The 24,989-nt window shown below is 66.0% G+C and overlaps 1 protein-coding gene and 2 non-coding genes across 4 annotated transcripts; all 3 read right to left on the bottom strand.

Annotated features, from left to right (window-relative positions):
* Positions 1–86: 86 nt before the first annotated feature.
* CHD8 (chromodomain helicase DNA binding protein 8) lies at positions 87–24,332 on the bottom strand. Of its 2 annotated transcripts, none has more exons than XM_067558407.1 (38): positions 24,193–24,332; positions 19,262–20,145; positions 18,763–19,134; positions 18,050–18,423; positions 17,435–17,549; positions 17,002–17,190; positions 16,681–16,749; positions 16,417–16,472; positions 15,179–15,296; positions 13,713–13,796; positions 13,265–13,402; positions 12,675–12,796; positions 12,280–12,523; positions 11,732–11,908; positions 11,431–11,574; positions 11,064–11,319; positions 10,647–10,860; positions 10,147–10,342; positions 9,459–9,626; positions 9,022–9,201; positions 8,737–8,847; positions 8,273–8,481; positions 7,913–8,112; positions 7,615–7,771; positions 6,670–6,759; positions 6,473–6,576; positions 6,176–6,290; positions 5,759–5,834; positions 5,504–5,558; positions 5,127–5,331; positions 4,741–4,949; positions 3,790–4,308; positions 3,282–3,430; positions 2,785–3,024; positions 2,334–2,453; positions 1,949–2,128; positions 1,347–1,460; positions 87–913 (listed from the first exon to the last, which is right to left on the bottom strand). In XM_067558407.1, the coding sequence occupies exons 2-38, from the start codon at positions 19,997–19,999 to the stop codon at positions 419–421; spliced, it is 7,302 nt and encodes a 2,433-aa protein (XP_067414508.1). In that variant the 5' UTR covers positions 20,000–20,145; positions 24,193–24,332; the 3' UTR covers positions 87–418. The 2 variants fall into 2 exon arrangements, with proteins under 2 accessions (XP_067414508.1, XP_067414509.1); XM_067558408.1 differs by lacking the exon at positions 24,193–24,332 and adding an exon at positions 22,585–22,645.
* On the bottom strand, positions 2,536–2,641 carry LOC137159940 (small nucleolar RNA U6-53/MBII-28). The gene has a single exon (XR_010921760.1). It is a non-coding gene; the product is annotated as a small nucleolar RNA U6-53/MBII-28 (small nucleolar RNA).
* On the bottom strand, positions 5,920–6,045 carry LOC137159941 (small nucleolar RNA U6-53/MBII-28). The gene has a single exon (XR_010921761.1). It is a non-coding gene; the product is annotated as a small nucleolar RNA U6-53/MBII-28 (small nucleolar RNA).
* Positions 24,333–24,989: the final 657 nt, after the last annotated feature.

Below are 24,989 nucleotides of genomic sequence, written 5' to 3' on the forward strand. Positions count from 1 at the left end.
CCTGCCATATTACACAAGACATATTACATATTTATATAAATATAGCCCCCCTCCCCCCGTACAATACAGCATTGGGCCCTGCACCACGGGCTGCCGCCAGGGGCTGCCACCCCCCAAGGCCCAGGAAGGAGCAGGGGCTGCACCCGCGCAGACAATTCTGCCGGGGGAGAGGCGACCGCAGCTGGGGCCTGATGCTGGGGTGCAGTGTTACTGGCCAAGCCCAGCGAGGCTCCTCTGCGCCAGGACAGGGGCTGTGCCCCCGTCCCATCAGCCCAGGAAGGGGCAGAGCGCCCCCGCTCTGGGCCCTGACCCCCAGCAGGGGAAGGGGATTGATGGATGCTGAGGGCCCAGGCCTGACCCCCTCCAGCCACCCCACACACAGTCAGTGAGTTCCAGTACCCCCTTCTGTCTGTTCAGCTCAGTCGCCCCCTTCATTAGCACCATCACTGGAGTCTGAGTTGGCCGGCATCATGGGGTCATCGAGCAGGGAGAAGTCCCGTTCTGAACTGGCATAGCCCTGAGACAAGTCATCCATCTCATCCTCCTCCTCCTCCTCCTCCTCATCATCCTCCTCCTCGTCAGGCTGTGGGTGCCCCAGGGAGCCGAGGTGCAGGGGCGGCCCCGTGGGGTAGCTGCCACGGCCCAACCCCGGGTGCAGCAGGGAGCCAGAGGAGGAGGCTGTAGGGAAGGGCATGTAGGGCAGGGAGGAGCCAGGGGCTGGTCCAGGCTGGAAGGGGCTGTGTAGGGACAGGGGCCCCACAGCCCCCAGCTGGCTCCGTCCAGCCCCACTCATCAGGGATACCATCTTGGACAGCTCCACACCAGCCCGGTGAGCCCGCGACTGTTTCAGGCCCCCCTCGGCCTCCAATGGAGCTGGCAGCAGCCGGCTCATCATAGGGTCAGACACGTAGCCCTAGAGAGAGAGAGAGAGAGAGAGGAGAGGGAAGGGACGGAGGAATTAGTGCTGCACACGCTGGTCCAGTACTGCTATGGGGCCAGCCTGCCACCAGCAGAGACAGTGACCCCAGCCCAGTAGCCGAGGGGCCGCCTGCCCCTACTAGGGGGGCACCGACCCCCAGCCCAGCCGTGAGAGGGAGAGAGATCCCCTCAGTGTCACAGCCCTCCCCCAAGAAGCCAGGCACTATGAGTGGGAGGGACTGCATGAAACCCAAGAAGGGGCTGTGCAGACAATAGCCCAGCCTCTGGGCCCTCCCCGGGGCAGAGGCTGGAACAGGTTATAGGGGAGGAGGTGGAGGACAGGTCACTGGGAGGGGCCAGGCGAGCCCCATGGGAGATGGAAGGGGGGGTAGGGAGCCATTACCACCGGCCTCTCTGGCCTCTCTCACCTTCTTGCCGTTGTGGGAGCCGCTGGCCCCCAGTCCCCGCAGGCAGCTCAGCTCCATGGTGCCTGTCTTTTTACACCGGTGCCACTTGTGCTGCTTGCGCCGCTCTTCCATGTACTGGGGGGTGGGAGGAACGGGGAATGACAGAGGGATTAGGCAAAGACAAGGACAATGACCTGGTTATTTGGCTCCGGCTCTGCTGCTCCAGGGCCCCACCTCCCTGCAGGGGGGCCTCTATCTGACAGCAGCCCCATGGTGCTGGGGCCTGGGGGAGCAAGCGCTTGACCCAGTATGGGATAGGGGTGCGTGACCCAAAGAATGCAGCAACTTTCAGAGCCTCCTGCTATTTGGGGACCATCAGAGCCCCTCCCCACTCATTTCACTGGGGTCTGGGGGCCCTGGATGCCCCTGGGCAGTGTTCAGGGGGCAGCTGGGTCCCTGGGAGTGGGTCTTCTGGAGGATCAGATGGAATAGCCGGGGGAGGCCGGTCTCCCAAGCCTGTTGCTCTACCATCTCCAGGCTGACACTGATGAGCAAGGGGGCAGAGAGGGCTCCGGGCTCCCAGGCATGCCCATGGCAGAAGGGAGGGACAGGGCAAGACTCACAGCCAGGAAGCGGGGGTCAATGGCGAACTCGGGGTGTGCCTGCAGCCAGGCCTCCAGTTCAACTCTGCGGGGGGCTGCCTCCCCCACCAGCAACGTCCCATTGGTCTTGTGCACCACCGGGATCCGCGCCTCCAGGTCAATGTCGGGGCCCCGCAGCCCCTCCAGACACTGCAGCTCCAGCTGGGAGAGAGATCCCCTCCCCATCAGCAGAGAGCGAGGCCACAGAGCCCCCCCAGCCAAGACAGAGACGCCCCACAGGCATCCCATCTCCCCCAACCCCCAGCACTGCAGCTCCCACAGAGGTCCCCAGCCCGCCCAGGCCCTGCAGCCGGCGCCGGACCCAGAACCACCCCCTCCCACTTCTGACGCACTCCCCTGTCCTCACCTCCACCAGCTTCTTGCTGCTCTTCTTGTGGCCCAGCGGGTGCTGGTGCAGGTGCCGCTCATGCACTGTGCCGTTCGGGATCAGCTTGTGCTTCTGGAACGTCAGCTTGATCCCCTCCTCCTGCGGGAGACGCAGGAGCAGCATGACCATGAAGGCGGGGTGGGGAAATGGGGGCCAGTGCCCCAGACCCACAGGAAAGCAGGCACCTCAGGTCTCCATGAGAAGTGAGTTTAACTCATTCCTCCCCAAGGCAGAGCCACTGGCACTGCTGGGGGTGTCGGTATTAGCATGGCAGGTCATCACGGGCACCCACTTCTGGACAGACAGACAGAGCCCCCCATAACCGTCCCCCCACACCTCCCATACCCTCCCCGTGTGCTGACCTGCCTGGCTCTGGCCGCAGCGTGGCCAGTCCAGAGCATTCCACCCCCGGTCCTCGCCCCCCACTTACGTCTTTGATCTGCACTGTGAACTCCTTCTCCTCGGGGCTGTGCCGGAGCCGGGTGTACAGGGCCGGCGCCTCCTCCTGGGGGCAGGCGTGGGGGGTGGGCGAGCTGGCATAGTCACCCGGCAGCCGGGGGGCAGTGTCCCCCTGCCCCCCGCAGGGTTCCTGGCTGCGCTGACCCGAGGGCCACTTCCCCGAGAGCACAGCCTGGCATACCAGGTCGATGCGGTTAATGAGCACGCGGTCCTGGGAGAGATGGGGTGTCAGCGTCACCATGGCAACCACCCCTCAAAGCCTGCCACGCAACCATGGCAACCGCCCCACTGCCCCACAGAACCACAGCAACCGCCCCACCAAAACCTGCCCTGTAATTCCCCCACCGTAGGGGAGACAGGGGTGGCAGTGTCAGCATGGCAACCTCCCCTCCCCCAGAACCCACCTCCCTCCCAGCCCCCCAGGCCATCGGGGCTGGGCTTGTCACCCCCCCCCCCGGGGAGCAGTACCTTGGGCCACTCGTGGGCACGCTGCCGCTCCTGCAGCAGCAGCTCAGGGGCAGAGGGCTGGGGAGAATCACCCTCCTGGGAGGTGGGCAGGGAAAGCAGCGACTCCTCCTCCTCCTCCTCCGACAGCTTCCCCCCGCAGGGCGCCACGCCTGGGGGTGGGGAGAGAACGGGGGCAGTGAGACAGACACCTTCCCGCCTGCGCTCCAGCGGGGAGAGCCCTGGCTCAATGGGGGCTTCGGGAGGGGGTCCAAGAGGGCCCCCCACTTCTCTCGCTGTCACTAGATCGGGCTGGGCTGACGGGGGTCACTTCACTCACCCTCGTCTTTGCGGTCAGAGCTGGCTCAGGGAGATCCCTAGCTCTGCCGGGGCACAGGGAAGGGCACGGGGGGCCCACGCTCATCCCTCTTGCCACTGTCCTCAGTGCAGGAGGACGAGGGGGGGTCCCTGGCTCAGTGAGGGTATGGGTGACCCAGAGGGGGGACAAGTACGGGGGGGTCCCCACACTCACCCCTCTCGTCGTCACTGTCCTCGGAGCAGGACGAGGACGACCCGGACGTGGATGGCGACAGCTTTCCCAGGTCAAGCTCCGAGTCCGAGTCGTCGGCCGAGTCCGGCTTGGGGAGAACCACAGGCAGCAATGGGGCTGGCAGCTCGGACGCAGGGGGCAGCGGGGAGCCCACAGAGGCTCCAGCACCGCCCGCAGGGGGCTGGGGCGTCCCTGCCCGGCTGTGCAGGTAGCTGAGGCGGGCGGCCAGGAAGGAAAAGTCGGGGTCCTGCATGATGGTGGTATCGGTCTGGCTCAGCCCATGGCGCGCCGCCCCCCGCAGCAGCTCCCCATCGTGTCGCCCACACTCCCACCAGCTGGGCAGCTCGGGGCCCGGGGGCTGGCACAGCGCCAGGCGCTCCTGCAGCAGCGGGTGGCACAGGACCTGCTCCCGCAGCCGGCGCAGCAGGTCCACGCGGTACAGCGTCCGGGAGGCCCGCTCCTCCGAGATGGGCTCAATGAACAGCGTGGGGTCTGGGGATTCTGTGGGGGAGAGATGGGGGGAAAGGAGGGTCAGAAGGAGCCAGCCCCCCCGCAACGCCCTGCCCCTTCGAGATGGGCTTGATGAACAGCAGGGGGTCCGGGAACTCTGTGAGGAGGGGGGGGGTCGGAGACTGTGGGAGCCCTGCCCCCCAACATCCCTCTATCCACACAGTCACTGGGAGCTGACACACATGTGCACACTTGGGGCTGCTGGCAGAGACAGACAGACAGATATTCACCCTCCCCCATGCCAGGGTCAGCCAGGACAGAGACAGACAGACAGCATCACTAGCAGCTGGGGCAGACGGCACAGGCAGACACTGTCGCTGGCACAGACAGACAGACAGACTCACCGTCGCTGGCGGCCGGGGGCAGCCGGCACAGACACAGACAGACACCATCGCTGGCACAGACAGACAGACAGACACTCACCGTCGCTGGCGGCCGGGGGCAGCCGGCACACCTGCCGGCACATGGCCACGAAACCATGGAAATACTTGGTGAGGCTTTCGTCCGTCTTGCGGCCTAGCCGGGCCAGCGCGCGGAAGCGGCCCCAGTGGAAGCGCAGCGTGTCCGGGTCGTACTCCACTCCGAAGCCGGACACCACGCGGTAGAAATCCGACTGCTCCCGACGCGTCCACCTGGGGGCAGGGGGGACAAACAGAAGAGACTCAAGGGCACATGGGCCTCGGCCAGCCCCTGGGGAGAGGCACTTCTCTCCCCCTAGTCCCTCCCAGCCCTGGATCCCAGAGGCCTCTCTGCCCTGCTGCCCCAGGGGTTCCTGCTACCCCCTCGGCTGCACATCACCCCAGCCTCACCGTTGCTGCTTCTCCCGGCGCACCATCTCCTTGAGCTTGCACGCCGCCTCGCAGCGCTGGCGCCGCCGGTCCCCCCGCTCGGCCGCCTCCATCTTCAGCTGCTCCCGCTTGTAGCTGCGCTGGTACGCCGTGATGAGGCGCCGCAGGCGGGCCGTGAGCGCAGAGCCCGGCGGCCAGAACAGGTGTCCGGGCTGAGCCGGCTGGCCTGCGGGGAGGCAACAGGGGTCAGAGACCCCCAGCGCATGCCAACCCTGCCCCCCCAACTGCCCGACTCCTCCTCACCCCCGCAGCCTGCACGCTAGGAGAGAGCGCCTGCTTTAACCCTTTCTTCGGAGCCTGCCGCCCCGCTCCTGCCACCCTCTCCCACCCCCCGGTACCTTCATCCCCATCCACCACCGAGATCTCCTCCTCCAGCAGCATCAGGGGGTCGCCCTAGGGGTGGGGAAGGAGAGACAGACACTGAGGACCGGCAGCATTGCACCCCCGGCCATTTCCACCCACCGCCCGAAACAGACGCCCCCAGGAGCCATCGGGGCCGAGAACCCAGCGTGGAGCTGTGGCGAGGGAGCCCAGGTGAAGTGCTGTGGGGAGAGCGGGGCAGGGGGGGCCCGGGGGGCAGGAGCAGCTCTCACCTCGTCCTCCTGCTCCTTGGCCGGCCCAGACAGCGGTTTGTATTCAGGGTCCTCGCAGTCTTTGTCGAAATCCACCCTGAGGCACGGGGGGGAGGGGGAGGGGTTAGCGACCCCCAGGAACTGCCCCCGGCTGACCCCCGCTCCACAGCCCCTGGGGAGCCATGCCTCAGGACTTCCGGAGAAGCAAGTTTAACTCATCCCCCCCCCAGGGCAGAGCCAAGCGCTGCTGCTGCTGCTGCTGCTGCTGCTGGGGGGGTCGGGATTAGCATGGCAAATCATCACCGGCAGGCCCCTCTGGACAGGAGTTCCCAGGGGCCCCGCCCCCAGGCCATCAGTTACCCCGCCCCCAGGCCCAGGCCCCGCCCCCAGGCCATCAGTTACCCTGCCCCCAGACCCAGGCCCCGCCCAGTCACTCACCCCTCCCCGACATCCAGGCGGTGCTCGGCAGCAATGGCCTTGTCGTCAGGGCGCCCCGCCTTCTCCAGGAAGCAGAGGGCAGGGTCAGCTCGCATGGTGTTGTACTTCTCATAGCCTAGGCAGAGGGGGACGGGACGGGTCGGGAGTCAGCACCCCGCTGCCCTCTCTGTAGCCTTCTCAGCCCCAGCCACCCCCGCAGGCAGAATCCCCTCCCCCGGAGCAGCTCAGAGCCCCCCACCCTCCCCACTCAATCACCTCCCCTCCAACCGAGGGGCAGCGGAGCCCCCCCACACGCACCGTGCTTGAAGACCCCAATGAGCAGGGACTTGTCGGCCTCGGCGTTCCACCAGCCGGTCGGCACCTCCAGCTGCTCCACCAGCGGGAACCAGATGTCCAGCTCGCTGCGGGGAGAGGCGGGCAGAGAGAGGGGTGAGACACGGGCCAGGCGCCGAGGGGACGGACAGACCGAGGGGAAGGGAAGGAAGGTCCCTTACCTGGCGCTGGCGCCAGCCAGCACCTTGCTGGCCTGGTCCCCGATCACCTCCTGGCGCAGGTAGTACAGCATCCGCACCCGCAGCAGCACCCTGGGCGGGGACACGTCACAGCGTCAGAGAGAGACAAGAGCCCTGGGTCCCGCAGCTGAGCCTCTGCCCTGGGCTGGCAGCAAACGTGGAGGGCAGCCCGGGCGCCTGGGTCCCGTGTTGCGGGGGCCGAACGCGCGCGGGTCGGGGGCGCGGGCGCCTGGGTCCCGTGTTGCGGGGGCCGAGCGCGCGCGGGTCGGGGGCGCCTGGGTCCCGTGTTGCGGGGGCCGAGCGCGTGCGGGTCGGGAGCAGCCCGGGTCCCGTGTTGTGGGGGCCGAGCGCGTGCGGGTCGGGAGCAGCCCGGGTCCCGTGTTGTGGGGGACGAGCGCGTGGGGCTCGGGAGCAGCCCGGGTCCCGTGTTGTGGGGGCCGAGCGCGTGCGGGTCGGGAGCAGCCCGGGTCCCGTGTTGCGGGGGCCGAGCGCGCGCGGGTCGGGGGCAGCCCGGGCGCCTGGGTCCCGTGTTGCGGGGGCCGGGCGCGCCGAGCCCGGGTCCCGTGTTGCGGGGGCCGCGCGTGCGGGTCGGGGGCAGCCCGGGTCCCGTGTTGTGGGGGCCGAGCGCGTGCGGGTCGGGAGCAGCCCGGGTCCCGTGTTGTGGGGGCCGAGCGCGTGCGGGTCGGGAGCAGCCCGGGCGCCTGGGTCCCGTGTTGCGGGGGCCGAGCGCGCGCGGGTCGGGAGCAGCCCGGGTCCCGTGTTGCGGGGGCCGAGCGCGTGCGGGTCGGGGGGCAGCCCGGGCGCCTGGGTCCCGTGTTGCGGGGGCCGAGCGCGTGCGGGTCGGGGGCAGCCCGGGCGCCTGGGTCCCGTGTTGCGGGGGCCGAGCGCGCGCGGGTCGGGGGCAGCCCGGGCGCCTGGGTCCCTTACTTGTTGCACTGGTGCTTGAGGTGCTTCTTGTAGCTCTCATCCTGGAAGAGCGTGTCCGGGTTGTACTTGCGGATCCACTCAGCTTTGTGGACGTCGAACGTGCTCTGGGACTTCACCTTCTTGCCCTTGCGCCCCCGCGGCACCGGGATGGACAAGCCTGGCGGGCAGAGGGGGCCAGAGGTCAGGCCGGCGGATGGCCTTTGAGGGGTCTCTCGCCCAAGGGGTTCCGCAGCCCCTCCCCCTGGCCCGTCTGCGATGGGCGAGCAGGGAGGGGGCTGCGGGGGCCGGGGTCCCTCACCCGAGTGGTTCTGCAGCTCCTTGGCTTTGCCGTTCTCGGCCGGGCTGATCAGGTCCCAGATGAAGCCCTTGATGTTCTCGTCGCCCCGGTAATGCAGCAGGCAATAGACCAGGATGGCGCGGCAGATGGTCTCCACGTCCCGCTCCGACAGGCGCCGCTTGAATCGCCCGTGGGACAGGATCTCTCGCCAGCGGCCCCAGCTGTGGGGAGCCCCATGGGTCAGCACCAGCCCTGCCACCATCCCCCCCAACGCACCCCCAGCCACGAGAAACCCTGCCACACTAAGACCTCCCACCAGCACTCCCAGCCCTGGGGAACCCCCGAGAAGTCTCCCCGCAGCTGCCCCATGGCCCCCCTCACCCGTAGACCAGCAGGTGCTTCTCCACGCGGAAGCAGTCGGTGCGCCCGTAGGAGTGGTGCAGGGGGTGGTGGCGGTCGTGGCGCCGGGAGCGCGGCCGCTCCTCGTCCTCACTCTCCAGGTCCGAGAACTCCACCAGGTCGTCGTCCTTCAGGGTGCTGAAGTGTCGGGTCTGCTTCCGCACCCGCGGCGTGTCGATCACCAGGTTATTCTGGGGAGGGGAGGGGAGGGGCGGTTACGCCTGGCGGGGGCCCGTGGCACCTCAGGAGAGTGCCCGGTCCCCTTCCCTGACAGCCCCGGAGCCAGGAGAGCAGCTCTGGGATACCCCATCCCCGGCCTGGGATAACCTGCCCCCCTAGGCTCAGCCCCAGACCCCTCCACTCCTCTCCAGGGTGACTTCGGACCCCCGCTCTGACCCCCCGCTGAAGCACCCACGCCCCATCCCTTCATTGCCCCGGACCCCAACCTTGCTGTTGAGCAGGTCCAAGTCCAGGTCTGCTTTCTTGGCCCATTTCTGCCAGAAGTTGGGGTCATCCAGGGCGATGTCTGTGCGGTTCTCCGAGGCCACGAAGCTCGCCTGGCGGAGGCAGCCGGGGGTTAGTGGCAGGGGGGTGGGCTCGTCCTAGAGCTCCCAGCTACAATCCGCCACGTGTCCGTCTATCCCTCTCCTCCCTCCCCACTCCATTCCCCACCCACACGCTGGCCGCGAGCGTCCCCGTCTGTGCCCCGCCGGGACGCGGGTGAGCCGCACCTTGGCAAAGGTGGAGCCCTTGCCCTCGCTCTCGATGGTGATGGTGGTGGTGCGGCGCAGCAGGATCTGGTCAATGTCCTCCTCACAGAACTTGGAGCCCTCGTCATCCTCCTCCATGATGGCGGCGTAGGCCCCCTTGCGCAGCAGGTCCTCGATCTCCTTCTTGGAGAACTGCTGGATCTGGGGGGAGGGACCCATTCATACGGATATCCCCAACGTCCCCAACGTCCCAGCCCCAGCCCCGCCGTGGGAACCTCTTCCCTGCCACAACTCCGTCTCAGCACCCCACCCCACATCGCAGCCACCGCCCCCTTGAAGGGAAAGGCCCCAGCAGGTCCTGTTTGCCACTTTCCGGAGCCAACTAGTCCCCTGCCCTGAGGCCAGATGGGGGCCTTGCCCCGTAGGAACAGGTCCCATTCACTTCCCCCCGCTCTCACCCCGGCGATGTTGCCCTCACGCCCGCTCATGGACTGCAGCACGGCCTTGTCCAGCCCCAGCTTGAGGCTGGCCTTGTCGAACATCTCGCGCTCGTAGGAGTTGCGGGTGATGAGGCGATAGACCTTCACCGCCTTGCTCTGCCCGATGCGGTGACAGCGCGCCTGAGCCTGGGGAGAGAGGAGCGTCCAGGCAGCCGGGGGGAGGAGCTGGGCTCCGGGGCACGGGACCCAGTGTGCGCTCAGGGGCACGGGACCCAGTGTGCGCTCAGGGGCACGGGGGACAGCGGTCGGGGGTTGGAGGACCCCCGAAGAATGCTCAAAGATGGGGGGCTCATGGGGCCAAGACAGCACTCGGGGGCAGGGCCCACACAACCTTTTCGGGCCCAGTAGAAACTTGTAACATGGGCCCCCTCCCACACACATTCCACAACACCTCATCCCGTACGTACACTCTCATGAGACACGAACATTTTCTCCTCATGGTCATGGGGGCTGCAGCCTGGTCTGGCCCTCCCAGGGTCTATGGTAAAGTGTATCCTTTCCCTGCCCCATGGGGGGGGCCTGCTCGGGGGGAAGGGAGGTTGGGGGGCTCAGAGGCTGCTCTGCAGCCAGAGAAGATGATGTGGGTGTCAGGGGCTGGGAGGGCGCGTGTGGGGGGTTTGGGGTCCCGTGGGGGCGTCCCCGGTACCTGCAGGTCGTTCTGCGGGTTCCAGTCCGAGTCGAAGATGATGCAGGTGTCGGCTGCCGTGAGGTTGATGCCAAGGCCCCCCGCCCGGGTGCACAGCAGGAAGACAAAGCGGTCCGAGTCGGGCTTGCTGAAGCGGTCAATGGCAGCTTGCCGCAGGTTCCCCCGCACCCGTCCGTCAATCCGCTCGTACAAGTACCTGCCAAGGAGAGGCCAGCACTGTATTTACTGTAATAAAACCCTGTGCCCAGCTACAGAGTGGGGGGCGAGGATCACCCAGTGCACCCCCAACTTCATTACCATAGGTCCCATGACACCCCTTCCAACCTGCCACAGCCTGTGTTGATGTAGGCCCTACAACAGAACCCCAGGGCCAGCTACAGCAGAAGCTAAGGTCACATCCCCATGGATCCCACCCACCGCCACACACACGCCCCCCCGCCCTTTCCCCTCCAGCTGTCTGTGTTTACATAGGTCCCAGACCAACAGCCCTGCCCCCTCACCTCCTCTGGATGAGGTAGTCCTCCAGGATGTCGAGGCAGCGCACCATCTGCGAGAAGATCAGCACTTTGTGGCCGCCGGCCTTGAGTTTGGGCAACAGCTTGTCGATGAGCACGAGCTTGCCGGCGGAGCGCACCATGGCCTGGAGGTGGAGGTCGTGGGGCACGTAGTGCGGGCAGGAGTCCCGGAACTCGGCCAGGATCTTCTCCTCCGCACCTGATGGGGAAGGAGCGCAAGATGGGGTTACCCTGGGGCCGGGTGGGGCGGCCTCCCGTGCCGCTGAGACGCCCCGGTTCCTCCCTGGTGTCAGGATCAGCACCGACTGCGTGGGGGAAGCGCCCCGGGCCCCACACTGCGGCGCCAGGGCCGGCACGGAGGGAGGGGGCAGCCTGCGCCCGGCCCCCCGCCCGGCTCCTCACCATTGATGAGGTAGGGGTGGTTGCAGCACTTGCGCAGCTCCATCATGGTGTTGAGCAGGTTGGGCATGTTGGTGTGGCCCGCCCCCTTGGACAGGAAGGAGAAGTTCTTCTCCAGGATGGCCCGGTAGTATTTCTTCTGCACGTTGGTCAGCTCCACCTCGATGATGGTCTCCTGCTTGGGCGCCAGGTTCTTCTCCACGTCCTCCTTCAGCCGCCGCAGCATCATGGGCTTCAGGATGGCCTGCAGCTTCTGCACCTGCAGGGCCAGGGGGGGTCAGCGTGGGAGGAGCAAGCCCAGGGCTGCGACGGCAGGGGCCGCGGTTTGGGTGCGAGGGGTGGGGGGGTAGGACGCCCACCCCGTCCTTACCTGCTCCTCTGTCTTGAGGTCCCCGAAGTCCTTGAGGAACTCGGCCTCGGAGGGGAACTGCGAGGGCTCCAGGAAGTGCAGCAGGCTGAACAGCTCCTCGACCGTGTTCTGCAGGGGGGTGCCCGTCAGCAGCACCTTGTGCTCCTGGCACGGGACGGGACGGGGAGAGCGCGTCAGGAGGCAACGCAAAATCCCAGCACGGGCCAGGAAGCCCACCGAGGGAGCCCCCCCACAACCCCTTCTGGGCTGCAGGGCTCCGCAGTCACCAGCCGTCCGCCCAGAGCCCCCCCCCAGTGCTCACCAGGTCCATGTGCTTGAGGCTGTCCAGCAGCTTGCAGTTGCGGTTCTTCAGCCGGTGGGCCTCGTCGATGATGACACAGCGCCACTCGATCTCCCGCAGCTCGGGGCAGTCCGACAGGATCATCTCGAAGGTGGTGATCAGCGCGTCGAACTTGTAGGCGCCGGGGATCAGCCGGCCCTGGAGGGGGGGGCAAGGACCATCAGAGCACGGGAACTAGCACAGCCGGATACCAAGAACAGCCTCCGCACAACGTTCCAGGGCAGGACACCCACCTCTCAGGGGCACCGGACTCCCCACCACTGCCTCAGGCCCGCGACAGCCCGCACACCTCTCCTGGAGCCCCTACCCCGTACGTTCCCTCCCCCTGCACCCAGAGGCCTGGGCTCTTCCCCCTCAATCACATGCTTTGGGGGGGGGGGGGGAAGGGGGCGTCCTACCAAGACCCTGCCCTGCTGGGACCCTGCCCCCCACCCAGGAGTCCTCGCAGCACACGCACGTGCGTGTCGGTGCCCACTCCTCTGCCCCCACAGGGGGGCGCGGCCCCGTACCCGGGAGTCCTTGCAGTACATCTCGTACTGCTGGATCATCTGGCGGGAGGCCAGGCTGCCGTGGTAGACGATGCTGTTCATCTCGGTCCACGTGTTGAACTCGCGCTCCCAGTTGGTGATGGTGGAGAGGGGCGCAATGACCAGGAAAGGGCCCCGGATGCCCACGTTGTAGACCTCCTGCAGGAAGGCTATCGACTGGATGGTCTTTCCCAGCCCCATCTCGTCTGCCAGGATGCAGTTCTGCCTGTGGGGGGGGGAGATGGGGTCAGCACCTCCCCCAGCTACCCCCCCACCAGCCCCACCTTGCTGCCAGGATGCAGTTCTGCCTGCTGCATGGCAGACAGAGAACGAAGACAAGCCTCAGCTGCCCCAGCCCCAGCTGCCCCCCAGCTCACCTGTTGTACCAGTTGAAGAGCAGCCAGTTGACCCCTTCCAGCTGATACTCGCGCAGCTGGTTGCGGTTCTTGTACTCGTGGGAGAGCTCCAGCTTTTGCCAGGAGATGGCCTGGGGGCGGGCCTGGGGGGACACAAGGAGACCCCGTCAGCGTGGAGGAAAGAAGCCCCCCCCTCCTCGGCAATGCCGAGGGGGCTGCAGGGTGGAAACGGAGGAGAGCCCAGGGCTGGACAGCAGCAGGCTGTGGGTCGGGTCGGGACGGGAGGCTGGGAAGGCAGCGCTCACTCACTGTGTACGGAGGTTGGGGCGCTGGGTCTGGGTGTCTCTGGGATGGGAGAAGGGGGCATAGCCAGGAGCTGGAGCTCCCACGCATGGTGAGGGACAGGTGCCCGACCTGCTGCTTTTGGGATGGGGGGGAGGAGGGGGCAGGGGCTGAGCCGGGAAGGTCGGGTGGCTGAGCTGGTTTGGGATGAGGGCTGGGGAGATTGGGGGGCAGGGGCTGTCATGCACCATTCAGCTGAGCTGGACGGTGAGCTCCGGGCACAGGGCTGGGGCTGGGGGGCGGAGCCGGAGCTGGGGGCTGTCACTCACCACACGTTTGAGCTCCGGGTGCCGGGCCTGGATGCGTTTGAACTCCCGGACTTTCCCCTCATCCACGTCTTCCTTGAGCTCCCAGGTGCTGTCCTCGTAGGGCAGCGAGCACCACTTCACCAGATAGTAGATGACCGGCTGGGGGGACGGGGACAGACCCACCGTCACAAGGGGCTCCCACAGCTCAGCCCCGCCCCATGGAGAGGGTCACCCCAGCCCGGGAGGGTGCCAGCTCCCCCCTCCCCACAGCGAGTTCCCTTCCTCTCAGCTTCACCCCAAGCCTCAACAGCCCACCTCGGCCATACATCAGTGCAGTTTGCAGCCCCACAGCTATGGCCCCTTCTCCCCCAGAGCTCACCACCCCTGGCCTCCTCTTCTCCCCCAACAACTCACTGCCCCCAGTTCCCCCTTCCCCAGGCAGCCAAGACCCCCACCCCACCCTGGTCACCTCTCCGTTGTCCTTATCGACACTGTGGGACTCATCCAGGATCCGGTCAACCTCCACATAGTCGGGGTTAAAGGGCTCCTCGTCCTGGGGAGAAGACGTCAATAATTCCCCTCTCCCTGCCCCCAGTCACACACACATCCCTCATCCTAGCCAGACCCCCTGCACCCACCCTCACAGCCCTCTGCTGGTGCTCCTCAGGGACCCCCTGGTGCCAGCAGGAAGAGGGAACGGGGGTGGGAGGGACAGAGGGCTGTACAGGGACCCGCTGGGTCCGTTATGTGCAGAACAGTTCACCAAAGGGTGGCATGTGAGGTCTCCCCCGAGAGCCAGCAGCCCACCGGCCCTCACTCATCGGGAAACGCACGCACTGACAATGTTTCAGGAGTGATGGGTCTAGACTGGAAATGATATTCTTAAGGTGTTGGAAGGAAGGCAGATCACCAGGAGGTGACACCCCTCGGAAACGCTCCTTTCAGGCAGGAAATACCAGACACTTCTCAGACTCAGACGCTAAGGTCAGAAGAGACCGTCATGACCATCTCGTCTGCTCTCCTGCACATCGCAGGCCACAGAACCTCACCCACCCACTCCTGTAACAGGCCCTTAGCCTAGGGCTGAGTTACTGAAGCCTCGAATCACGATTTAAAGACTCCACGTTAGAGAATCCACCACGGACACCAGTTTAAACATGCAGGTGACCCATGCCCCATGCTGCAGGGGAAGGTGAAAAATCTCCAGGGTCTCCCTGTCCGGCACATTGCAATGCACGCTTCTCTGCATACCGAGACACAGGCTATGTAAGAGATGACAACATCTCCAGGAATAACAGATGGGCTGCCAACGTCTGCAGAACGGCAAAGCATTATTCTGCCACCTTGGAGTGCAAAGCGACCCACCCTGGAGCCTTCACCTGGGAGACAACCAGCGAGCGTGCGAGGGACATGAAAGGAGGGTTGCAGCCAACCTGGCCATAAAGCGCTGCAAAGAACATGGGCCCGCCTGACTCAGCGAGACCTGAGCATCTAGTGCATTCAGTCTAGGCTCAAGAATGCACCTGACTGCTGTCTTTTCTCTTAACCCTTCCTTTACAATACTTGTACGTGCTGCCCTGGATCCTCTGCTCTGAGAGAGAAACCTTCGTTCTCACCAGAGACGTAGCTAAGTGCCATTTGTTCGGCGGAGCGGTGAGCTGGGCGGAACAGCGAAGCTGGGGTGTTCTGCTTCTGTGGGTCCCGCGAGTGTCCATGGGCTGGACGCTCCAGGGAAACGCACAGAGGGGTGCCAACTGCCAACCTTGCAGTGACAACTAGGCCTGCGAGGCTGAGAGAACAGTGCCCTGGCCCGCAGAGACCAGACTTCCTCATACTCAGAGCAGGTGGCAGCAGGGTGTCTCACGGCTCTGGGCACCCCCAGGAAGAGTTACTGCTGCCCAGACCCTGTCGTCCCCACACGACTTCCTCTAGTACCTCATGGAAGAAGTGCCTCATCTGGGTCATCTTGGTCTTGAAGCGCTTGAGTTTCTGGTGGATCCGCTTGTCCTTCTCCAGCTGGGCGATGGTGGCCCATTCGCAGTGCAGATACGAGCTGGAGGGAGGGCAGAGGGGTTAGACAGACAGACAGACAGCCCAGGAGTGATATCAGACCTGGCTGGAAACTGGAGTTCTAACTCCACATACAGAAATTCTGACATTGGAGATTTTTTCCATTCTGGATCTGAACAGAAAGCAGAAATTTCAGGAACTCCTGTGCAACAAAACCCCCCAAAACAAGGGTTGTCTCATGACCATGGAAACCAACTGTTTCCATAGGGTGAAAGGGGATCCTTTTGAATTGATGGTTTGGATTAGTTTCATTTTATATTCCTATACACAAACACACAACAACATGTTGTCCTGGGGGGTGCTGATGGCAGCCAGGGACCGCACAGCTGATGGGTGCACGACCCACCCTTCAGTCACACTGTGTGGAAGGAGGAATTCAATGCCCTTTTAGGCAGTGTCAGCTGGGAGCAGTAGGAAGCCAGTGATGAACGTGGCTCTGGGAGGGAGTTGAGACATGGTGCTCCTGGGATACAGGACCAGCTGCCTTCTATTTTGTTTCGATCACGTTCCAGGGAACAGGACTATGTGTCTGTTCTTTGTAAATGAGGGACCGCAGCAAAGAACAGACCCGACTAGCACTGACTTTTCCAAACAGAAACATCCCAGCTAGGCCCCAGACCCTGACAAAGCACAACAGCACAGGGTATAAAGCAGAATATTCCAATCCAACAGAAATCGGAACAAAATAGAAACAGCCCAAGTGAAAACCGTGTACTTCATGGACATTCTGCAATGAGAATTTTCTCCTGGAAAGTTTCTCTAAGTTACGTTGCTGTAAAACGTTTCCATTTTGACAGAATTTTTTTTTTTTTTTTTGGACACAGAAAACCGTTGTTGGTTGAAAAAATGTTTCAGCCAGCTCTAAAAGGCTGCACACCCCCCTGCACCCTGGGCCTTCCCCAGCTGGGCACTGCCACCCCAGTGCCCCAGCCCCCCAGGGCCTGTAGTGTTGGGTGCTCCAGACCCGTCCGCCACCCCTCAGGCCCTTGCAGGGGAAATCGGAGCTGGAGAGACCCAGCTGCCGCCTCCCCACACCATGCGGGGGGCGAGGAGCTGGGCTCAGGGAGCTGCAGGTGGGGATGGGCATGGCGGGAGACACCTACTAGTTCTTGTATTTGACGAAGAATTCCTCCGCTTCTGTAAACTGCCCAGAGGGGAGCTGGAGAGAGAGGGCCGGAGTTAGGGGAGCTGACACCCTGAACCCCGTTCCCTGAACCACCCTCCTCCCCTGTGGCCAGACGGGAGCCAGCTCCCCCAGAGGAGAAAGGCCCCACATCGCAGTCCCCGACCCCCTGAGCCGGCCTGCTCCTTCCTGCCGGACCCCGTGCCTTGGAGATGTCAGACCCGTCCCCGCAGTCTGTGCTCACCTCCTTCTTCACCACGCGCATGGACAGCACCTTGTCCACAATTGCAGCGTCCTCCTCGCTGGGGTTCTCCTGTGGGGGGCAGGTGGGAATGACACACGGCAGGAGCCCTTCCCCTTCCACACCCTGCCCCCCACACTGCATGCTCCCAACACCCTCGGGGCCCCCGTCCCCTGGGACTCAGCATGGGCCAGAGTCCCCACCCACCCAGCTCCTCAGGCTTACCACAAGGAGAGGCGTAGAGAGCACTGGCTCTGCACCCACACCCGCCCCCTGGCAACCAGGCAGCTTATCACCTCCCCCATGAGCCGGGGGGGGACTCACCACGAAGAACTGCATGGAGGGCAGGGTCTCCCCCTCCGGCTCAGGGGCAGGGGGCTGCGGCGTGGGGAGCTGCTCGGCCCGCACCGGCCCCGTCACGTCGAGCTCCTCATCCTCCTCGTCGTCCGTGATCTTTATGTCCAGGTCCTCGGTGTACTTCTTCCGCTTCACCTGCCGGTTGGAGCGACGCTTCTGGGGGGCGGGGGGCGTGTTAGAGACACCCCCAGAGCAGGCCCTGCACACAGGGCCCAGACAGCGCCCCCATCACCCCCACATAATGGGTTAGAGAGCAGTGGGCCAGAACGCCCTCCCACACACACACACAGTGCCCCACTCTCGCTCCCCCAGCAGAGATCACACTGCCCCCCCCAGGCAGGGAACCCCAATGTCCGGGCAGCGGATGACACCTCCTCCCCCCACCTCCCAGTCTCCTCACCTGGACGCTGCTCTCCTCCTCCTCGCGGGGGGACGGGGCCGGCATCGCCTCCGTGTCAGAGTTATCGGAGGAGGCGTTTCGCTTCCGTTTCTTCCCCACCACGGGGGTGATGGTGCTGGGGGTGGGGGGAGACAGACAGGCAGAGTGAGGGGGGCTGGCCTCACACCCCATTGGGGGAGGAACGGGGGGGGAGGGGTAAGGAGGTCATGGCTCTGTTCCACTCCACCCGGCAGCGCAGGAATCCCACACTCGCTGCCCACCATTCGCCAGAGTGTCCAGCACAGCTCCCAGCCCACCCCAGATCTAGACCCAACCCCCCCGCAGCTCCCAATTCAACCCCCCGGGGACCACCACTGGCACCTCCAAAGGCAAGATGGGGCAGACAGGACTGGAGGGGCCTGGGAAAGGCGGGGCTGGGCTGGAAAAAGGGAAGATGGGAAACTCACGAGCATACAACCCTGAGCGCACCGCACCTCTGGGCTGGGGGTCAAGTCTCCCCTGGGGGGATGTATGGGGGGGTGAGGGTCTCCCCTGGGGGCTCTGGACTGAGGGACTGGGGGGTCAGTCTCCCACCTGGGAGGGTGGGGACTGGGGGGCTGTAAGGGGAGGTCTCACCTGGGCTTGCTGCGCCCCTTGCTCTTGCCGGAGCCCCCCTGGCCCCGGCCCTTGCGGGGCCTCTCCTCCTTGGGCCCCCCTCGCTCGCCCCCGCCCTTGCGGCGCCGCTTGCGCTCGCCTTCCTCCTCGGGCCGCACGCTGGGCAGCTCGTCCTCGTTCAGCACACGGGGGATGTTCTGCTCGCCCCGCGCCCGCGCCCGGGCGATGGCCTCGGCCACGATGCGATTCGCCTTCTCCTGCTTCTTCTGGTGCTCCAGCTTGCGGGTCTCCTCCGAGCCGCCACGCACACCAGAGCTGGACAACGCCGCCACTTCGCTGCTGCTCAGCACCTTCACCACGGAGAGCCCCGGCGAGCCGGCCTGGGACGAGCCAGCCTGGGCAGGGAAGAGCACGTCACCCCTGACCCTAACCCCTCAGACCCCTAACCCAGCCTCCCCCCCCAGCGAGCCGGCCTGGGACAAGCCAGCCTGGGCAGGGAAGAGAGCGTCACCCCTGACCCTAACCCCTCAGACCCCTAACCCAGCCTTTCCCCCAGTGAGCCGGCCTGGGATGAGCGAGCCTTGGCAGGGAAGAGCGCGTCACCCCTGACCCTAACCCCTCAGACCCCTAACCCAGCCTTTCCCCCAGCGAGCCGGCCTGGGGCAAGTCACAGCCCGCCCCACGGATAGCCTTCCCCATGCACTGCCCCACGCAGGCCCCACTCTCCAGCTCACCTGCGGCTGCAGCACCATCTTGAGGGGAACCGTCAGCCTCTGCCCCGGACCGCCCACCACCTGGGCCTGCTGCAGGGAGGAGATGGCCAGGGGGGGCTGCTGCCCTGAAGCACCCGTTGTCTGGGGCTGCTGCTGCAACAGCTGGATCTTCTGAGGCCCTCCGGGCTGCCCCCCCGGGGGCTGCTGCACCTGCAGCTGGATGGTCACCACCTTGGCCGGCTGGCCCGGCACCCCCTTGGCCTGGCTCAGCGCCGCCAGCTGGCTCCCCTGCAGCACGATCTTCCCCGGCAGGTTGCCCAGCACCACGTGGCGCTGCCCGGGTGGGCCGCCCTGCGGCTGCTGCAGCACCAGGGTGATGCGCTTCGACTCACCCTGTGCGGGAGAGAGCAAAAGGGTTGAGACTCCAGCCCCTCCAGTACCCCTGCCCCCCGCCTGGAGCACCAGGGCGAGGTGCTCTTACCAAGGGGGACACATCCGCCCCCCCGCCAATCCCCCTCACCTGCGCTGGGGCGGACGTCAGGGTGACAGCAGGCTTGAGGGGCGTTCCGCCCGCAGCCCCGGCGCCCCCCACCAGGCTTTTCACAGGCTGCAGCACCAGTTGCTTGATGGGCCGGCCGGGCTGGACTAGCCGGTGCACAGTGGTGGGGCCGCCGGCGCCGGAGGGGGACACCTTGGTGGCCAGCACAGCATTGCTGGAGACGATGGAGACGCCGGGGCGCAGCGGGGTGCCCGTCAGCACCTTGGCAAACGTCACCTTGCCCCCGTTGGCCGCCCCCAGCGGCTGGGGCTGGGCCTGGATCTGGGCCACATGGGCCCCCGTCACTGAGCCACCCGCCGGTGCCTTCAGGATGACAATCTTGGGGCCTGGCAGGGGGGCGGCGGCCTGCGGCAGCTGCTGCCCCCCGACGGAGGAGGCAGACACCACGGCAGTGCTGGCACTGGACACCCCCATAAAGGGGTTCCCTTGACTCAGCACCTCCTGCCCCTGGGGGAGCCCCGGCTGCGAAGGGTCGGGCTGGGGGGGGATGGGTGTGGCATGCGGCTGCCCCGGCAGCGTCTCTGGCTGGGCAGGCTCTGGGTCGGTAGGGGGTGTCGGCTGGGAGGGCTCCAGCGCCCCTGACAGCCCCAGTGCCTCTTCGATGGGGTCAGGCGGCGCCGGGGCGAAGCCTTCGTCCGTCAGGGAGTCCAGGCCGAACAGGCTGGGGTCGTCGAACAGGTCCATGATGGGGTCAGCCATGGCGGTAGGCTGCTGAGGAGGAGGCTGCCCCGGTGGGGAGGGGTTTGGGGGTCCCCTCCCCAACGAGTGTGGCGATCAGGGCCTTGGCGGGTCACGTCCGGGGGGACCAGGCCGCATGGAGAAGGGAGAACAGAGTCCGGGTCCGGCTGCAGGGGGGAGACAGGGGAGAGGGTTATCTGGACGGGACGCACCTCCAGCATCTCTGGCTCCCCACGAGACAGGCCAGACACTCACCACGTACACGTTCACCCTCACGCCTGCCCCACAGAGCCCCTGCTGTCCCTCCCAGCCCTGCCGCTGCCCCATAACTCTGCCCCACAGCCCCCTGCTGTCCCAGCTCTGGGCTTCCCCCATGTCCCACGTACACACCCCCCGAGTCTCCAGCTGAGACACAGAAAGGGGACTCATCTCCAGTGTCCCAGACACTCCCCTTTCCAAGCCTGTCCAGCCACCACTCCCACAGAGCAGGAGCAGGAGTGACCACAGGTCCTGCCCCAAACCAGACCCGCAACCTGCCCTGCCCTCACGCCACACAGCAGCAGCGCCCCACGCCTGCCCTGCTGTTACCCCCAGACACAAGAAACCCCTCGTGCCAACGTCCTGCCCCGGCCAAAAACACTACGACAGCCGGGAACCAGCCCCCGAGAGCCGCAAGGGCTCAAATGCACATGGCGCTATACGCCTCAGGGGCGCTGCACAGAGCTGCCCCCACCCCCGACGGAAAGATGGGGCCGGAGAAGGGCCCCCCCGCCCACAGCTTCCAAGGGGCAAGAGGGCAGAGAAAACACCACACTGCTCCCCCCGTCCCCACACGCTGCTGCCCCCCGCAGCGTTACAGCCCTGCCCCCACACTGCACCAGAACCCCCACTCCTAGCTCCATCCCCCTCCCCACTCAATGGTCCCCATGCTCCTCCATTCTCCCAGCCTCCCGCAGCCTGGACCCGCTTCTCCCTCCATCCCCACTGTCCACACCCCTCATCCCGTCCCCATCACCCCAGCTCCCCCATCCACCCCACCCCAGCCCCCTTCCCGCAGCACCCCACAAGCCCCGGTGCTCCCCTACCCCATCTCACTCCAGGGGCCCCCCCATCCCCTTAACCCCCCCAATGCTCCCCATCTCACCCCCCTGTCCCCAGTCGCCCCCCATCCCACACCGGGCTCCAGCCCGGACGCGGCTCCAGCCCAGCGTCTCGGCGGCGAGTCCCTCCCCCGGGCCGGGCAGGAGGCGGGGCCGGGCCGGCTCCTTCCAGCACAGACAGGCCAGGCCTCAGCCGGCCCCGCAGGAGGATGGAGGGACATCGCCCCCCCTGCAGCTCCCTGGGACCCCCCCATCCCACACAGCTCCCTGACCGCCCCAGACGCCCGCACAAAGCTCCCCGGGATCCCCCCAGCCCGGCCCCACAGAGACCCACTGCCCCCAGCCCAGACCCACGGAGAGAGACCGGCTTCTCCCCTGCACACAGCTCCCCAGGACCCCCAGCCTGGCCCCACAGAGACCACACCCCACAGCCCTACACAAGAGACCCACCTCAGTCCCCACCTCCATAGATACCCCTTCATGGCTCAACACCCCAGGCACCCAGCAGCCCCCACATGCAGCTAGCCCCCCAGATGCTCCTGAGAATCCCCCGCAGCATCCCCCCGGCCAGGAGAACCCCCCCAACTCCCCCCACTGCAGACCCCTCCAATCCTGCCCCCTCAGCTTCCCCTCTCGAGCTGCAGCACCCCCAAGTCACTGAGGTGACCGCCCAGAGCCGGTGCCAAAAGCACCTCATATACACACGCTCTGGCCGGCAACCTCCACACCTTTGTGCCAACCCCCCAGGAGCCCGGAACCCCCCGCATCTAACACCCCACTTCACGCGGTGCAAGATACGGCAGGGTCTGGGACAGAGACCAGGGGCTCCATCCACCCACCCCAGCACGTAGAGCTGTATCCGCAGTGCTGGGCAAAATACAGCAGCTTCTCCCCCCCACCTGCTCCAGCTGCCATCTCCCCACTGCGCCCTAGAGATAACCCCCCACCCCCAGTGCCAAAAATAACCCCACCAACACCCAACAGGCTGACCGGGGGGTGGAGGGGAACCCTTAGTCCTGTACCTGCCATAGCAGCCAACTCCCACCCCCTGCTGAACCATAGCCCCCCTCAGCACCATCTGCCAGCATGGCTAAGCGACCCACCAAGGCCACCGGCCCCCCGGAAGAGTGCACAGACCACAATGCTCACTCTGTCCCAGCTGAACCCACAGGGCAACTGCCAGTCCTCCTCAAAGAGCGCAGGAGCCCGTACGCTTCCCAAACCCCCCCCCCCGCTGCATTGTGACCCCCCCGCCCGCCACTGTGCCCCTCTGCCAGCACCCACACACTGTGCACCAAGCTCACAGCCAGCACGCCTACCTGCCTGCAGTGCTAACCCCACGCATCCCCCAAGCACAGCCCAGCCCAGCCCAGGCGTTCCTCGCTCCCTGGGAGCGTCAGCATAAACAGGGAACCCCCACCCCAGGCCAGCCACAGCTCACACACGTAGGAGCCTAGAGTCCGGGGGGCCTGGGAAACAGGATGGGGAGCAGGACCCCACACCCACCTGGAGCCAGGTGCTGGGGGTCAGAACGGTCCTCGCAAGGAGAAATCCAGGGCCATCCCGCTGCACCCTGGGGGCGAGCAGGGCAGTGTGTGACGGGACAGGAGGGGGGAAAATTAGGGGCCCATCCAACACAGCACCCCGGCCTTGGGGGACAGGCTGGGGTTGTTGCTGGGCAACGACCCAGCATCCAGGTTGCACAAGATGAATGAAGGGAAAGCAGACGGGAGCAGGGAACCAGCAACGTGATACAGCAACAATGGGGTGGGGGAGCACCCCCACTCCAGGGCTCAGGGGTTGTCCGCTCAAGGCCCCACTGGGGAGAGAACCCAGGGCAAACAGCAGCATCTGCAGGGTGCTCGGTGATCTGGCTTGGCCAGGCAGTGACTAAGGGGGATGGCAGTGGCGGCTGGAGAATCTCGGGGTCACATCAAGGAGGAAATTCCGGGAGGGCTGGTCCATCCCCATCCTAGGGAGCCGTGGGGGTCACCCACGGAGAGGAGCACGCGCCCTGCGTCCCCTCAGCGCCACGCCACACGCTGCAGCTCCCAGGGCCCCAGCACAGCTGCTCCTGCCCCCAGGTGCCAGCCCCCACTCGGTCCCGGAGATCACCCCCCGGGCCATCACTCGGTCTGAGCCGCGCACACCCCCTACTGCTGCACCCCACTACTGCCCATCACCCACCCCGACACCCCCGCAGTGCCAACCCGGCCCGCGTCCCGGCCCACACGGCTCCCACCCCGTTCGGGGCAGAGGCCAGGCAGCCGGGCGACCTACGCCAGGCCACTCTGCCCACCCCAGCAGGGGCCCTGCAGAGCTCTGCCAGGGCCCCCCAGTGCTTCTCCTCTCTAGGGGAGCGGGCTGGGGGGGCCCGTGCACCCAGGTGAGCCGCCCCTGCACACGCACCAAGCTGGGAGCGCTCCCGAACCCCGACCCTGCCGCTGGGAAGGTGCGTGACCGGCGCGTGCGAGGCAGACGTCTCCCGGAGCCCCGACCGCCCCTGTCACCCCCGCACCCCCCGCCGCACCCCTGCCCGCCATGGGGCCTGCACGCCCCCACTCTCGCCGGGCAGAAGGGGGCAAACAAAACAGAGACAAGCCAGGGGGACGGGGGGGGCTCAGAGCCCGGCGGGGGGGCCTCAGGCCCCCCACATCACCCCCCCAGTCCTGCCATCTCCCCCCATCCCATCCCCTCTGCTGACAGCCGGCACCCCCCGCCCCTCAGACCCCCCCCCACGGGGCAGCCGCCCCCTGCTGCGCCCCCCAGCCCGGCCCGGCCCGGCGGGGGTGCACCAGCCCCACGGCAGCGGCTGCTCCCCGCCCCCCGTAAAAAGGGGGGCGCTGGGATGCAGCCCCCCCCCGTCTCCTTCCCCCCCTCCAAGGGCAGGGTGACAAGGACCCCTCCCCCCACATCCCCGCCCCCCAGCGCCATGGGCACCCAGCCCCCGCGCGCGGTGGACGCGCCCCCCATTATCCCCTATGGGGGGCGGGCTGGACCATCCCTCCCGGGGGGGGGGGGGATCTTCCTGCCTGGGCGGCCCGCAGCCGAGCGCGTCGCCATCCCATAATACCCCGGCCGGCCGGGCGGGGGGGGGGGGGGCGGGGGCCTTACCTGGGGTCTCCCCTGCGGCTGCCGCTCGGCCTCACCCTGCGCGGCGCTGCCCCCCCCTCGAGAACAAGGCAGCTGAGCATGGGCGGCGCAACCTAACCCGCAGCCCCTCCAAGCCCCGCCCACGCCGCCCGGCCGCGGCTACGGGCCCAGCGGCCTCGGGGGGCGGGGCCAGCCATCAGGTTAGGCTGAGAGCCTTCCAGGAAGTCTCCGCAGAGAGGAGGGGGGAGGGAAGGGGCCTCGCCCGGGCGGGGCTGTCCTGGGTGATGCCTGAATTAAAATAATCCTAATTTAATTACACCATCTCATTGTGTGTGGGATTTATTCCCCCCCCCCCTCCACTCCTTTGGAAGCCGGTCGTGAATAATGCTCCCCCTCCTCACAGTCAGGCAGTGGGCTGAACAGCTATGTGGCATAGCCATCTTGGTTTGGGATGGATGCTGAGTGTATGGGGGGTAACCCCCATTTAACCCTTTCATGACCCCCCACCCTCCAGTGCCCAGCTGGGACACAGGCCACAGGGCGAGCCCCACAATGAGTCAGCACCCCCCCCACAGTCACAGGATGGGGGTTAGAATCACGGGATCAGGGTTAGAAATCACAGGATGGGGTTAGAATCACGAGATCAGGGTTAGAAATCACAAGATTGGGTTTAGACATCACGGGATCTGATTTAGAAACCAGAGGATCCGGCCTAGAATTCATGGGATCAGGGTTAAAAATCACAGCATTGGATTCAATAGGCATGAGATTGGCTTTTAAATTACTGGGATGGAGTTTTAAAACCGTGGTCTCGTCAA

The sequence above is a fragment of the Emydura macquarii genome, unplaced genomic scaffold, assembly GCF_026122565.2.
Source record: "Emydura macquarii macquarii isolate MOO-44397 ecotype Brisbane River unplaced genomic scaffold, CSIRO-AGI_Emac_v2 contig_2013, whole genome shotgun sequence".
In the NCBI taxonomy this organism is placed as follows: Eukaryota; Metazoa; Chordata; order Testudines; family Chelidae; genus Emydura; species Emydura macquarii.